This window comes from Gadus chalcogrammus, chromosome 13 (genome assembly GCF_026213295.1).
Source record: "Gadus chalcogrammus isolate NIFS_2021 chromosome 13, NIFS_Gcha_1.0, whole genome shotgun sequence".
Lineage (NCBI taxonomy): Eukaryota > Metazoa > Chordata > Actinopteri > Gadiformes > Gadidae > Gadus > Gadus chalcogrammus.
In genome coordinates, this window is record NC_079424.1 from 1,233,596 (window position 1) to 1,248,736 (window position 15,141).

A 15,141-nucleotide genomic window follows, 5' to 3' on the forward strand; every position below is an offset into this window, starting at 1 on the left:
AGCTCTCCTCAGAGTTAGCGTGCAGCTATTTGGCCTGTGGGCCATTGTTTATGACGTGAATGCCAGGTCAAACCACGCACTGGCCAACCCACTCCGCAGAGACCATCTGATCCCGTTCTGTTGACCAATCTTTCAGAAAGTAAGTGGCAGCCTCAAGCAAACAGTGACCAAACTGCTGTGACGTCATCTGTGGACAATCCCAGCGCTGCTCAGAGAAGTGTCAGTGAAACGGGGTTTTCCCTCCAATGCGTGTGTGCGTGTGCGTGTGTGAGCGCGTGTGCGTGTGCGTGTGTGTGTGTGTGTGTGTGTGTGTGTCAAATAGAAGGTTGCTGTATAAGAAAATGCCCTGTTATTTCAGGCTCATTTCACTTCATGGTTATAGTTCACGACCCCATGGGGTCACGCAAGGAGTTCCAGAACATTCTGATGTGGAGTTTCAAAATAAAAGCCCACCAAAAATTCCAATTTGAGACTTATTACATTTGATTTTGGATTCAATTTAAAAGAAAATGCCCAAGACAGTCAATAAAAGCAAATACTATCAAAGGAAGTGTACGGCCGTTGTGGTATTTACTTTCAAAATAAAAGCCCACCAAACATTCCAATCTGAAACATATTACAAATTATTTTGGATTCAATTTAAAAGAAAATGCCTGTGGGCCATTGTTTATGACGTGAATGCCAGGTCAAACCACGCACTGGCCAACCCACTCCGCAGAGACCATCTGATCCCGTTCTGTTGACCAATCTTTCAGAAAGTAAGTGGCAGCCTCAAGCAAACAGTGACCAAACTGCTGTGACGTCATCTGTGGACAATCCCAGCGCTGCTCAGAGAAGTGTCAGTGAAACGGGGTTTTCCCTCCAATGCGTGTGTGCGTGTGCGTGTGTGAGCGCGTGTGCGTGTGCGTGTGCGTGTGTGTGTGTGTGTGTGTGTGTGTCAAATAGAAGGTTGCTGTATATGAGGTGAAACCTAGAATGTAAATTATGCTTGTTTGTGTTTTGCATTTTGTAAATGAATCTAGACTGAAGTTGGTCAAGTTTAAGTTCAACGAACTGAAGCAAATTGGACTTCCTCCAAGCCTGCCCTCGGAAGGCGATCATTTGGCTCCGATTTGACTGCGGTCATGCCAGCCGACTCATCGAGATCGGCGGTCAAGCCAGCCGACCCAGTTTTTTGCCGTACCTGTATATACTAGCCATTACGGTAATAGCGTCTCAGAACTAGTTTAAAGTAAATCTGGTACATACAAAAAGACAGTCAATAAAAGCAAATACTATCAAAGGAAGTGTACGGCCGTTGTGGTATTTACTTTCAAAATAAAAGCCCACCAAACATTCCAATCTGAAACATATTACAAATTATTTTGGATTCAATTTAAAAGAAAATGCCCTGTTATTCCATGCTCATTTCACTTCAGGGTTGTAGTTCACAACCCCATAGGGTCACCCAAGAAGTTCCAGAACATTCTGATGTGGAGTTTCAAAATAAAAGCCCACCAAACATTCCAATATGAGACATATTACATATGATTTTGGATTCAATTTCAAGGAAAATGCCCTGTTATTCCAGGCTCATTTCAATTCATGGTTATAGATCACGACCCCATGGGGTCACGCAAGGAGTTCCAGAACATTCTGATGTGGAGTTTCAAAATAAAAGCCCACCAAACATTCCAATATGAGACATATTACATATGATTTTGGATTCAATTTCAAGGAAAATGCCCTGTTATTCCAGGCTCATTTCAATTCATGGTTATAGATCACGACCCCATAGGGTCACCCAAGAAGTTTCAGAACATTCTGATGTGAAGTTTAAAAATAAAAGCCCACCAAAAATTCCAATTTGAGACTTATTACATTTGATTTTGGATTCAATTTAAAAGAAAATGCCCAAGACAGTCAATAAAAGCAAATACTATCAAAGGAAGTGTACGGCCGTTGTGGTATTTACTTTCAAAATAAAAGCCCACCAAACATTCCAATCTGAAACATATTACAAATTATTTTGGATTCAATTTAAAAGAAAATGCCCTGTTATTCCATGCTCATTTCACTTCAGGGTTGTAGTTCACAACCCCATAGGGTCACCCAAGAAGTTCCAGAACATTCTGATGTGGAGTTTCAAAATAAAAGCCCACCAAACATTCCAATATGAGACATATTACAATGATTTTGGATTCAATTTCAAGGAAAATGCCCTGTTGTTCCAGGCTCATTTCACTTCATGGTTATAGTTCACGACCCCATGGGGTCACGCAAGAAGTTTCAGAACATTCTGATGTGAAGTTTAAAAATAAAAGCCCACCAAAAATTCCAATTTGAGACTTATTACATTTGATTTTGGATTCAATTTAAAAGAAAATGCCCAAGACAGTCAATAAAAGCAAATACTATCAAAGGAAGTGTACGGCCGTTGTGGTATTTACTTTCAAAATAAAAGCCCACCAAACATTCCAATCTGAAACATATTACAAATTATTTTGGATTCAATTTAAAAGAAAATGCCTGTGGGCCATTGTTTATGACGTGAATGCCAGGTCAAACCACGCACTGGCCAACCCACTCCGCAGAGACCATCTGATCCCGTTCTGTTGACCAATCTTTCAGAAAGTAAGTGGCAGCCTCAAGCAAACAGTGACCAAACTGCTGTGACGTCATCTGTGGACAATCCCAGCGCTGCTCAGAGAAGTGTCAGTGAAACGGGGTTTTCCCTCCAATGCGTGTGTGCGTGTGCGTGTGTGAGCGCGTGTGCGTGTGCGTGTGTGTGTGTGTGTGTCAAATAGAAGGTTGCTGTATATGAGGTGAAACCTAGAATGTAAATTATGCTTGTTTGTGTTTTGCATTTTGTAAATGAATCTAGACTGAAGTTGGTCAAGTTTAAGTTCAAGTTCTGTTATTTCAGGCTCATTTCACTTCATGGTTATAGTTCACGACCCCATAGGGTCACCCAAGAAGTTTCAGAACATTCTGATGTGAAGTTTAAAAATAAAAGCCCACCAAAAATTCCAATTTGAGACTTATTACATTTGATTTTGGATTCAATTTAAAAGAAAATGCCCAAGACAGTCAATAAAAGCAAATACTATCAAAGGAAGTGTACGGCCGTTGTGGTATTTACTTTCAAAATAAAAGCCCACCAACATTCCAATCTGAAACATATTACAAATTATTTTGGATTCAATTTAAAAGAAAATGCCCTGTTATTCCATGCTCATTTCACTTCAGGGTTGTAGTTCACAACCCCATAGGGTCACCCAAGAAGTTCCAGAACATTCTGATGTGGAGTTTCAAAATAAAAGCCAACCAAGAATTCCAATATGAGACATATTAAATATGATTTTGGATTCAAATTAAAAGAAAATGCCCAAGACAGTCAATAAAAGCAAATACTATCAAAGGAAGTGTACGGCCGTTGTGGTATTTACTTTCAAAATAAAAGCCCACCAAACATTCCAATCTGAAACATATTACAAATTATTTTGGATTCAATTTAAAAGAAAATGCCCTGTTATTCCATGCTCATTTCACTTCAGGGTTGTAGTTCACAACCCCATAGGGTCACCCAAGAAGTTCCAGAACATTCTGATGTGGAGTTTCAAAATAAAAGCCCACCAAACATTCCAATATGAGACATATTACAATGATTTTGGATTCAATTTCAAGGAAAATGCCCAAGACAGTCAATAAAAGCAAATACTATCAAAGGAAGTGTACGGCCGTTGTGGTATTTACTTTCAAAATAAAAGCCCACCAAACATTCCAATCTGAAACATATTACAAATTATTTTGGATTCAATTTAAAAGAAAATGCCCTGTTATTCCATGCTCATTTCACTTCAGGGTTGTAGTTCACAACCCCATAGGGTCACCCAAGAAGTTCCAGAACATTCTGATGTGGAGTTTCAAAATAAAAGCCAACCAAGAATTCCAATATGAGACATATTAAATATGATTTTGGATTCAAATTAAAAGAAAATGCCCAAGACAGTCAATAAAAGCAAATACTATCAAAGGAAGTGTACGGCCGTTGTGGTATTTACTTTCAAAATAAAAGCCCACCAAACATTCCAATCTGAAACATATTACAAATTATTTTGGATTCAATTTAAAAGAAAATGCCCTGTTATTCCATGCTCATTTCACTTCAGGGTTGTAGTTCACAACCCCATAGGGTCACCCAAGAAGTTCCAGAACATTCTGATGTGGAGTTTCAAAATAAAAGCCCACCAAACATTCCAATATGAGACATATTACAATGATTTTGGATTCAATTTCAAGGAAAATGCCCTGTTGTTCCAGGCTCATTTCACTTCATGGTTATAGTTCACGACCCCATGGGGTCACGCAAGAAGTTTCAGAACATTCTGATGTGAAGTTTAAAAATAAAAGCCCACCAAAAATTCCAATTTGAGACTTATTACATTTGATTTTGGATTCAATTTAAAAGAAAATGCCCAAGACAGTCAATAAAAGCAAATACTATCAAAGGAAGTGTACGGCCGTTGTGGTATTTACTTTCAAAATAAAAGCCCACCAAACATTCCAATCTGAAACATATTACAAATTATTTTGGATTCAATTTAAAAGAAAATGCCTGTGGGCCATTGTTTATGACGTGAATGCCAGGTCAAACCACGCACTGGCCAACCCACTCCGCAGAGACCATCTGATCCCGTTCTGTTGACCAATCTTTCAGAAAGTAAGTGGCAGCCTCAAGCAAACAGTGACCAAACTGCTGTGACGTCATCTGTGGACAATCCCAGCGCTGCTCAGAGAAGTGTCAGTGAAACGGGGTTTTCCCTCCAATGCGTGTGTGCGTGTGCGTGTGTGAGCGCGTGTGCGTGTGCGTGTGTGTGTGTGTGTGTCAAATAGAAGGTTGCTGTATATGAGGTGAAACCTAGAATGTAAATTATGCTTGTTTGTGTTTTGCATTTTGTAAATGAATCTAGACTGAAGTTGGTCAAGTTTAAGTTCAAGTTCTGTTATTTCAGGCTCATTTCACTTCATGGTTATAGTTCACGACCCCATAGGGTCACCCAAGAAGTTTCAGAACATTCTGATGTGAAGTTTAAAAATAAAAGCCCACCAAAAATTCCAATTTGAGACTTATTACATTTGATTTTGGATTCAATTTAAAAGAAAATGCCCAAGACAGTCAATAAAAGCAAATACTATCAAAGGAAGTGTACGGCCGTTGTGGTATTTACTTTCAAAATAAAAGCCCACCAAACATTCCAATCTGAAACATATTACAAATTATTTTGGATTCAATTTAAAAGAAAATGCCCTGTTATTCCATGCTCATTTCACTTCAGGGTTGTAGTTCACAACCCCATAGGGTCACCCAAGAAGTTCCAGAACATTCTGATGTGGAGTTTCAAAATAAAAGCCAACCAAGAATTCCAATATGAGACATATTAAATATGATTTTGGATTCAAATTAAAAGAAAATGCCCAAGACAGTCAATAAAAGCAAATACTATCAAAGGAAGTGTACGGCCGTTGTGGTATTTACTTTCAAAATAAAAGCCCACCAAACATTCCAATCTGAAACATATTACAAATTATTTTGGATTCAATTTAAAAGAAAATGCCCTGTTATTCCATGCTCATTTCACTTCAGGGTTGTAGTTCACAACCCCATAGGGTCACCCAAGAAGTTCCAGAACATTCTGATGTGGAGTTTCAAAATAAAAGCCCACCAAACATTCCAATATGAGACATATTACAATGATTTTGGATTCAATTTCAAGGAAAATGCCCTGTTATTACAGGCTCATTTCAATTCATGGTTATAGATCACGACCCCATGGGGTCACGCAAGAAGTTTCAGAACATTCTGATATGGAGTTTCAAAATAAAAGCCCACCAAAAATTCCAATATGAGACATATTACAATGATTTTGGATTCAATTTCAAGGAAAATGCCCAAGACAGTCAATAAAAGCAAATACTATCAAAGGAAGTGTACGGCCGTTGTGGTATTTACTTTCAAAATAAAAGCCCACCAAACATTCCAATCTGAAACATATTACAAATTATTTTGGATTCAATTTAAAAGAAAATGCCCTGTTATTCCATGCTCATTTCACTTCAGGGTTGTAGTTCACAACCCCATAGGGTCACCCAAGAAGTTCCAGAACATTCTGATGTGGAGTTTCAAAATAAAAGCCAACCAAGAATTCCAATATGAGACATATTAAATATGATTTTGGATTCAAATTAAAAGAAAATGCCCAAGACAGTCAATAAAAGCAAATACTATCAAAGGAAGTGTACGGCCGTTGTGGTATTTACTTTCAAAATAAAAGCCCACCAAACATTCCAATCTGAAACATATTACAAATTATTTTGGATTCAATTTAAAAGAAAATGCCCTGTTATTCCATGCTCATTTCACTTCAGGGTTGTAGTTCACAACCCCATAGGGTCACCCAAGAAGTTCCAGAACATTCTGATGTGGAGTTTCAAAATAAAAGCCCACCAAACATTCCAATATGAGACATATTACAATGATTTTGGATTCAATTTCAAGGAAAATGCCCAAGACAGTCAATAAAAGCAAATACTATCAAAGGAAGTGTACGGCCGTTGTGGTATTTACTTTCAAAATAAAAGCCCACCAAACATTCCAATCTGAAACATATTACAAATTATTTTGGATTCAATTTAAAAGAAAATGCCCTGTTATTCCATGCTCATTTCACTTCAGGGTTGTAGTTCACAACCCCATAGGGTCACCCAAGAAGTTCCAGAACATTCTGATGTGGAGTTTCAAAATAAAAGCCAACCAAGAATTCCAATATGAGACATATTAAATATGATTTTGGATTCAAATTAAAAGAAAATGCCCAAGACAGTCAATAAAAGCAAATACTATCAAAGGAAGTGTACGGCCGTTGTGGTATTTACTTTCAAAATAAAAGCCCACCAAACATTCCAATCTGAAACATATTACAAATTATTTTGGATTCAATTTAAAAGAAAATGCCCTGTTATTCCATGCTCATTTCACTTCAGGGTTGTAGTTCACAACCCCATAGGGTCACCCAAGAAGTTCCAGAACATTCTGATGTGGAGTTTCAAAATAAAAGCCCACCAAACATTCCAATATGAGACATATTACATATGATTTTGGATTCAATTTCAAGGAAAATGCCCTGTTATTCCAGGCTCATTTCAATTCATGGTTATAGATCACGACCCCATGGGGTCACGCAAGAAGTTTCAGAACATTCTGATATGGAGTTTCAAAATAAAAGCCCACCAAACATTCCAATATGAGACATATTACAATGATTTTGGATTCAATTTCAAGGAAAATGCCCAAGACAGTCAATAAAAGCAAATACTATCAAAGGAAGTGTACGGCCGTTGTGGTATTTACTTTCAAAATAAAAGCCCACCAAACATTCCAATCTGAAACATATTACAAATTATTTTGGATTCAATTTAAAAGAAAATGCCCTGTTATTCCATGCTCATTTCACTTCAGGGTTGTAGTTCACAACCCCATAGGGTCACCCAAGAAGTTCCAGAACATTCTGATGTGGAGTTTCAAAATAAAAGCCAACCAAGAATTCCAATATGAGACATATTAAATATGATTTTGGATTCAAATTAAAAGAAAATGCCCAAGACAGTCAATAAAAGCAAATACTATCAAAGGAAGTGTACGGCCGTTGTGGTATTTACTTTCAAAATAAAAGCCCACCAAACATTCCAATCTGAAACATATTACAAATTATTTTGGATTCAATTTAAAAGAAAATGCCCTGTTATTCCATGCTCATTTCACTTCAGGGTTGTAGTTCACAACCCCATAGGGTCACCCAAGAAGTTCCAGAACATTCTGATGTGGAGTTTCAAAATAAAAGCCCACCAAACATTCCAATATGAGACATATTACAATGATTTTGGATTCAATTTCAAGGAAAATGCCCAAGACAGTCAATAAAAGCAAATACTATCAAAGGAAGTGTACGGCCGTTGTGGTATTTACTTTCAAAATAAAAGCCCACCAAACATTCCAATCTGAAACATATTACAAATTATTTTGGATTCAATTTAAAAGAAAATGCCCTGTTATTCCATGCTCATTTCACTTCAGGGTTGTAGTTCACAACCCCATAGGGTCACCCAAGAAGTTCCAGAACATTCTGATGTGGAGTTTCAAAATAAAAGCCAACCAAGAATTCCAATATGAGACATATTAAATATGATTTTGGATTCAAATTAAAAGAAAATGCCCAAGACAGTCAATAAAAGCAAATACTATCAAAGGAAGTGTACGGCCGTTGTGGTATTTACTTTCAAAATAAAAGCCCACCAAACATTCCAATCTGAAACATATTACAAATTATTTTGGATTCAATTTAAAAGAAAATGCCCTGTTATTCCATGCTCATTTCACTTCAGGGTTGTAGTTCACAACCCCATAGGGTCACCCAAGAAGTTCCAGAACATTCTGATGTGGAGTTTCAAAATAAAAGCCCACCAAACATTCCAATATGAGACATATTACAATGATTTTGGATTCAATTTCAAGGAAAATGCCCTGTTATTCCAGGCTCATTTCACTTCAGGGTTATAGTTCACGACCCCATTGGGTCACCCAAGAAGTTTCAGAACATTCTGATGTGGAGTTTCAAAATAAAAGCCCACCAAAAATTCCAATATGAGACATATTACATATGATTTTGGATTCCATTTAAAAGAAAATGCCCTGTTATTTCAGGCTCATTTCACTTCATGGTTATAGTTCACGACCCCATGGGGTCACGCAAGGAGTTCCAGAACATTCTGATGTGGAGTTTCAAAATAAAAGCCCACCAAACATTCCAATATGAGACATATTACATATGATTTTGGATTCAATTTCAAGGAAAATGCCCTGTTATTCCAGGCTCATTTCAATTCATGGTTATAGATCACGACCCCATGGGGTCACGCAAGAAGTTTCAGAACATTCTGATATGGAGTTTCAAAATAAAAGCCAACCAAAATTCCAATATGAGACATATTAAATATGATTTTGGATTCAATTTAAAAGAAAATTCCCTGTTATTTCAGGCTCATTTCACTTCATGGTTATAGTTCACGACCCCACTGGGTCACCCAAGAAGTTTCAGAACATTCTGATGTGGAGTTTCAAAATAAAAGCCCACCAAAAATTCCAATATGAGACATATTACATATGGTTTTGGATTCAATTTAAAAGAAAATGCCCTGTTATTTCAGGCTCATTTCACTTCATGATTATAGGTCACGACCCCATAGGGTCACCCAAGGGTTAGATACAAAAAGACAGTCAATAAAAGCAAATACTATCAAAGGAAGTGTACAAATACTATCAAAGGAGGTCACCCAAGAAGTTTCAGAACATTCTGATGTGGAGTTTCAAAATAAAAGCCAACCAAAGTTTCCTATGGGGTCGTGAACTATAACCCTGAAGTGAAATGAGCCTGAAATAAAAGGGGATTTTCTTTAAATTGAATCCAAAATCATATGTAATATGTCTCATATTGAAACTTTGGTTGGCTTTTATTTTGAAACTCCACATCAGAATGTTCTGAAACTTCTTACGTGACCCCATGGGGTCTTGAACTATAACCCTGAAGTGAAATGAGCCTGAAATAACAGGGCATTTTCTTTTAAATTGAATCCAAAATCATATGTAATATGTCTCATATTGGAAACTTTGGTTGGCTTTTATTTTGATACTCCACATCAGAATGTTCTGAAACCTCTTGCGTGACCCCATGGGGTCGTGAACTATAACCCTGACGTGAAATGAGCCTGGAATAACAGGGCATTTTCTTTTAAATCGAATCAAAATCATATGTAATATGTCTCATATTTGGTGGGCTTTTATTTTGAAACTACGCATCAGAATGTCCTGAAACTTCTTGGGTGACCCTGAGGGGTCTTGAACTATCGCCCTGCAGTGAAATGAGCCTGGAATAACAGGGCATCTTTTAAATCGTATCCAAAATCATATGTAATGTCTCATATTGGAATGTTTGGTGGGCTTTTATTTTGAAAGTAAATACCACAACGGCCGTACACTTCCTTTGATAGTATTTGCTTGTATTGACTCTTTTTGCATGTACCAGACGAATGCTTTTATTTGAAACTAGTTCTGAGACGATATTACCGTAATGGCTAGTATATACAGGTACGGCAAAAAAAACTGAGTCGGCTGGCTTGACCGCCGATCTTGATGAGTCGGCTGGCTTGACCGCAGTCCGATTTGGGTCAAACACTCCAGCAAGAACAGTTCGACTTCAGAGGGGGAGTCTGTATTCGCTTTGGTAGCGCATCGGAATCGAAACACAAAACTAGACATAAAAGTTCCAAAAAGTCCGATCTTTCTATTTTTTACCATCTCCACACCTGTAACGTAACACGCATGCAAATCCAAGTTACCCTGTTATCTCGTCCAAGCAAACGAACCACCAGCCATTAAAATGAAAACACCAACTTGGGGCGTATGGATCTCCCGGAGTAGAGGGTCCCACAGCTGGTAGGCTATGTGTTAGTCTGCAGCCTTCTGAATGAGTTTGCCTCCATACTAGTCCGTGAACAAAAACTCACCCAAATCCTCGTCCATTTTCTTCCCCTCCTCTCCGTCTCCAGTATTGGTCTCCACAAGTCCACGGTGAGACACTACCACAGACCACGCCCAATGCCTTGCCCTTCAAAATGCTAAGGGAAACACCAGAACTCACTCGCAATGAACACATTTGTGTGTTCATTGCATTACCAACATCCCCCGTTTGTTATCGTGCAACCAAGTTAGCCATCAGAAATGATGGTCAGAATTCGTGGACTCCGTAATATATTCTGGATATGCCAAGAACGGATCTATAAATAGGTGTTGCTCACTGGACCCATGCAGAAAACTTTTAATTGATCTTGGTGAGTTTAAAAGGTATTGGTAGATGAAGAGGTGTTGGTATAAATTGGTCGCGTCTAAGAAGTTATGTGTAGGTAGAGTAGAGCTATTTAGAGCTAAATGTCTGAATGGCTCTTGCTGGACCTAAGTAATTACATAATTGTTAGGCAATGTTTTATGTTGAACAAATATAACAGATTTGCTCTCGTAGGCATAAGATACAGTACATAAAATCATATTGCAGCATACAACTAGGCCTATATATATATTAAAGACAAATTTATTATGAGAAAAAAGTTTAATTATTCCGACTATAAAAGCGTTATGATATAAACTGGATGCCAGATTCAAAGTCGGTTATTTTTTTTTTTACGTTTAACGACGTAACTGGCCCTTAGTGAACCGGATGTTCTCGTGACGTATCTTCCGTAGCAACAACAAACCCTGGAGCTAAAACCAAACACAACCCGACAAGAGAAGAAGCGATTCTCTGTCACATTCAACAACAACTTTACTAGAAATGGTAAGAATATACGAGCACCGCATCTTGAAGCGTGTGTTTATAATACTGCCACGGAGACTTCAACTGATGTAAAGTTAAGCGTTGTGCTGTTCACAAGTTGTACTGTAATACGATGCTATCATGCTAACGGGCTAGCCAGGCTTTATTGGGCGTTGTCAACAAATATGAACGGTTTGCAATAATGCCATTTTAGATCCATCTAAATAGTTTTTTTAATATCAACCTTAATGCCAAGTAGCACACCTTGTCATGTTTTTAGCTCTTTATTTTACCGAATAAAACGCCATTGGGCAACATAAAAATGTAAACGGCCCTGTCAATTGCACTTGGCCCTTCCACTTATAATTGCATTGGAATGACCTGTTTTATGTCTGCCCTACCAGGCTGAAGTCGAGGAAACGCTGAAGAGGATCCAGGGCCAGAAGGGCGTGCAAGGAATCATCATCGTGAACGCAGAGGGTAAATAGAGCAACCGTTATGCGACCATCCGATAGACGAGATCCACCAGGTCATCACAGTAGTGGTCTTGTGTGGCTCAGCTGATACTGTAAACACTGTCACGGTTTGGGGTTCAATTCCCCATTGGAATCCCCTCATGCTACAAGATGCATGCTCCATTGTAAAACGTGTTGAATACAAACGTTCACTATAATCACATATATTTTATTATACAGCAAGTTTTCTTCTTAATTCTTATCTCTGAACCCGATTTCATAAATTGATATCCTGCTTTAAAGATAAAAAACTGTCCACCTGTCTCCTAACAGGCATCCCCATCAAGACCACCATGGACAACTCCACCACGGTGCAGTACGCAGGCCTGATCCACCAGCTGGTGATGAAGGCCAGGAGCACCATCCGGGACGTGGACCCCCAGAACGACCTCACCTTCCTACGCATCCGCTCCAAGAAGAACGAGATCATGATCGCCCCGGGTAAGAGAACTAGTAAGCCCGGTGGTGGGAGATGTCCATCACCCACTGGGGTAGAATCATGGCGGGTAGGATGGGGTAGTGGTTTGGGTGTTTGGAGGTTCCGGGCAACGGTACTGGGTTCGACGACCGATGGCAACAGCCTCACCCGTAGCCATCCTTGACCTAGATTCCCTAACTCCTACGGGCTTCTAATTTAAATGGATCTGAAATGACTGCCAACTGCTTTGGATGGAAGCAGTTTGTTCGTTTCCTCAGACTATGACCCACACTGAGATCTGTGGCAGTTAGGATGTTACTTTGGCAGAGATGTTTGTGTACAGTGTCGTCACATCATAATTTTAAAATAAATCTTGAATAACTGTTTTGAGCCTACTTGGCTCCATTTAGTATGCAGTTTGACTATTCAGTCCTTTTGCAGACACTACTCCAAAGGGGTTTACAGTGAATCAGCTACAGGCCAGTGAGGGGTAGGGCCTCTTACTCAGAGTGGAACCCTCACCACGAGACTGCCTGCTCTACCTTTATTCACAATGCTATGAATGAGTCTCTTTGTTCATCACAGATCTATAATAGATCTATTTTAGCGCAATCCAGTGCACGTCTTTAAGATTTAACAGAGGGTTGAGTACACGATAGGGGTGTTAATAGCCCTAGAGTGGTCATCAAATGATATCCAGGGTCGGGTTAAGGCAGGCGTCACGCCTTGTGGGTCCGTCCGTTCTGTCCGCTCCGTGGCCTGCGTCAAAAGTTGAGCATTTTCCTACTTTTCAGTATCTTTAGTGACGGTCAGACCGGCCTGTGTAGCTCTATGGCTACGCAGCCTGCTTCCACTCTGGCCTCCGTCCACACAGAGGAGTCCAGCAGACTGTCCACGGACTGCAATGCAGCTCCGGTGGCCTGCAGCTAGCTTGGTGCCTCTGGCCTTCTATCTATACCACGTTATACTGGATGATTAACCTAGCAATTGTAAATGCTAGGTGCTCGTTTCTATGAATATCTTTACTGTGATATATTGATCTCAAGTCACTTTGGATAAAAGCGTCTTCTAAATGCCCTAAATGTAAATGTAATGATTATCCTTAGCTTATGATTCCTAGCTGATTGAAAGGGCTATTCAATTTGTATTGATGTCTTCTTATATATTTAACCCTAGTGGTCTTGGTGTGTTCTGTCAGTATATGATGATGCATTACATCACTGCGCTATATGGTTACATCGTAAATTCACTTCAGCAGCCATCGATTGCCCCATCCGCCATAGCTTGGCTCTAGATCTCCTATTAGTTCTCTCTGGTCGGACTGCTGTTCTTTTGAATGTTCTGGTCTCTGTGTTATTCTCTAGAGGGGGAACTTGAAGAAGTTTAGATTTGTGATTCGCTTGAGGGGGAACTTGAATAAGTTTAGATGTAATGTGGTCCTCTTCAACATTCCTGGCTTGCTCGCAAAATTAAGAAGATAGTTCCAAATCAAGGTGCAAGTTATTTTCTTCCAAAAAGGCAGACTCGGTTCAACACCTTATTCCGGGCTCACGCAAGATACCAAAAAAACACTGAAGTCCTTCCGTGGTTACACAACGTATAATAAAGCACATAGGGCGGGCGGGGCTTTCGGTAACCTCCAATCATTATCACGCGTAAACCACTAATACCTATTGGGTTACCGTTATCCAAATCAAGCCAATCACAAAGTGGTTGTTAATACCAAACACTCACTTGCTCCATTGCTCAAAGTTTGATAAACTCGAGTGTAGCGGAGGGATGAGGGAGCAGTGTCCGGCAGGGATGGGGATCCAATCTATTAGAAGTGGGGGTCAGAGAAAGGGATCCTGCAGGGAGGGGCCTGAGGGAGGGGAAAAGGTGTCCTCAACTCACAGTGGGGGTCAGGGACCGGGCAGGGAGGGGGGAAACCGCATGAGGCCAAACAATATCCAACTGTCACACAAATCATACCATCCTCAACAATCTGCCAAGCTCTGCTGTCAGCTGAAGTACTGCTTCATGTGTGTGTGGTGAAATAATCTGTTTACTTCCTGTTCACTAATTGCTCTTCAACCCTTCACAGACAAGGACTACTTCCTGATCGTCATCCAGAACCCGTCGGACTAAAGGCGAACGACCCGCTCACCTTTTGTCTCAAGACCTTTATCGCGGCGTCTCCCGTTCAAACGGCCGGCTGACGGTTTACACTCTCATCAGAAGCTCTTTCTTTACGCACTTAGTGTGTGAGGATGGATGTGGTCGCAGTTCATTCAGCGATACCCTTGAGTGTGGGTCGATTCATATTATTTTGCATCATTCCATTGCAGTTCAAAGCCCGTTTCTCTTCACTATATCTGCTATGAACACCTACTTACCAATGACCCCTATAGTAAATCAGCATTGCACACGAGTTCTTTTGAGTGGATTTCAAATGTATACGCATACACATACTGTCCGTCTTTTGCCAATTCAACTTCCATAAACAAAATTCTGAAGCTGCATCTATTGGTATAAGGAGTGAACTACACATCTCCAAACCAGTTTTTTGATTTTGATGTTTATCTGTGTGTTCATAATTGTATTTATTTAGTTCATGAAGTACACAGTATTCTGTTGGTGAGCTGAGAACTAAAACTACCGTCATCTCCCGGCACCTAAATATTGTTGCTTATTGTACCTGTTGGTTGGAAGATCAATAAAAATGATTAACATGCGAGTGTTTGTCTGCCTCTTTAAACACATTTCTGTGTGTGAGTCCGCTTTGAGACTGTATAGAAAATATTTGTATAAATGGCTTGGTTCACCT

At 39.5% G+C, this 15,141-nt stretch overlaps 2 protein-coding genes across 3 annotated transcripts in view; one reads left to right on the forward strand and one right to left on the reverse strand.

Moving 5' to 3' along the window:
• The window catches only part of LOC130402242 (kelch-like protein 10), a 16,566-nt gene extending 5,568 nt beyond the window's left edge, over positions 1-10,998 (reverse strand). The window contains exon 1 of the mRNA XM_056606383.1: positions 10,600-10,998. Within this exon, the coding sequence (XP_056462358.1) occupies positions 10,600-10,615 (16 nt within the window). The 5' untranslated portion in view covers positions 10,616-10,998. The remainder of the gene's footprint in view (positions 1-10,599) is intronic.
• Positions 10,680-14,896, forward strand: dynlrb1 (dynein, light chain, roadblock-type 1). 2 transcript variants are annotated; one of them, XM_056606354.1, is made up of 5 exons: positions 10,680-10,923; positions 11,333-11,423; positions 11,807-11,882; positions 12,191-12,358; positions 14,419-14,896. In XM_056606354.1, exons 2-5 carry the CDS (start codon positions 11,421-11,423, stop codon positions 14,460-14,462), a joined length of 291 nt encoding a protein of 96 aa, XP_056462329.1. In that variant the 5' UTR covers positions 10,680-10,923; positions 11,333-11,420; the 3' UTR covers positions 14,463-14,896. The 2 variants fall into 2 exon arrangements, with proteins under 2 accessions (XP_056462329.1, XP_056462330.1); XM_056606355.1 differs by having other exon boundaries at positions 10,736-10,923; positions 11,299-11,423.
• Positions 14,897-15,141: the final 245 nt, after the last annotated feature.

Bases quoted from the DNA above. Each gene is read 5' to 3' on its own strand.
- dynlrb1 (XM_056606354.1), top strand. The intron at 11,883-12,190 runs GTAAATAGAGCA...GTCTCCTAACAG, and splicing joins CATCATCGTGAACGCAGAGG to GCATCCCCATCAAGACCACC. The intron at 12,359-14,418 runs GTAAGAGAACTA...AACCCTTCACAG, and splicing joins CGAGATCATGATCGCCCCGG to ACAAGGACTACTTCCTGATC.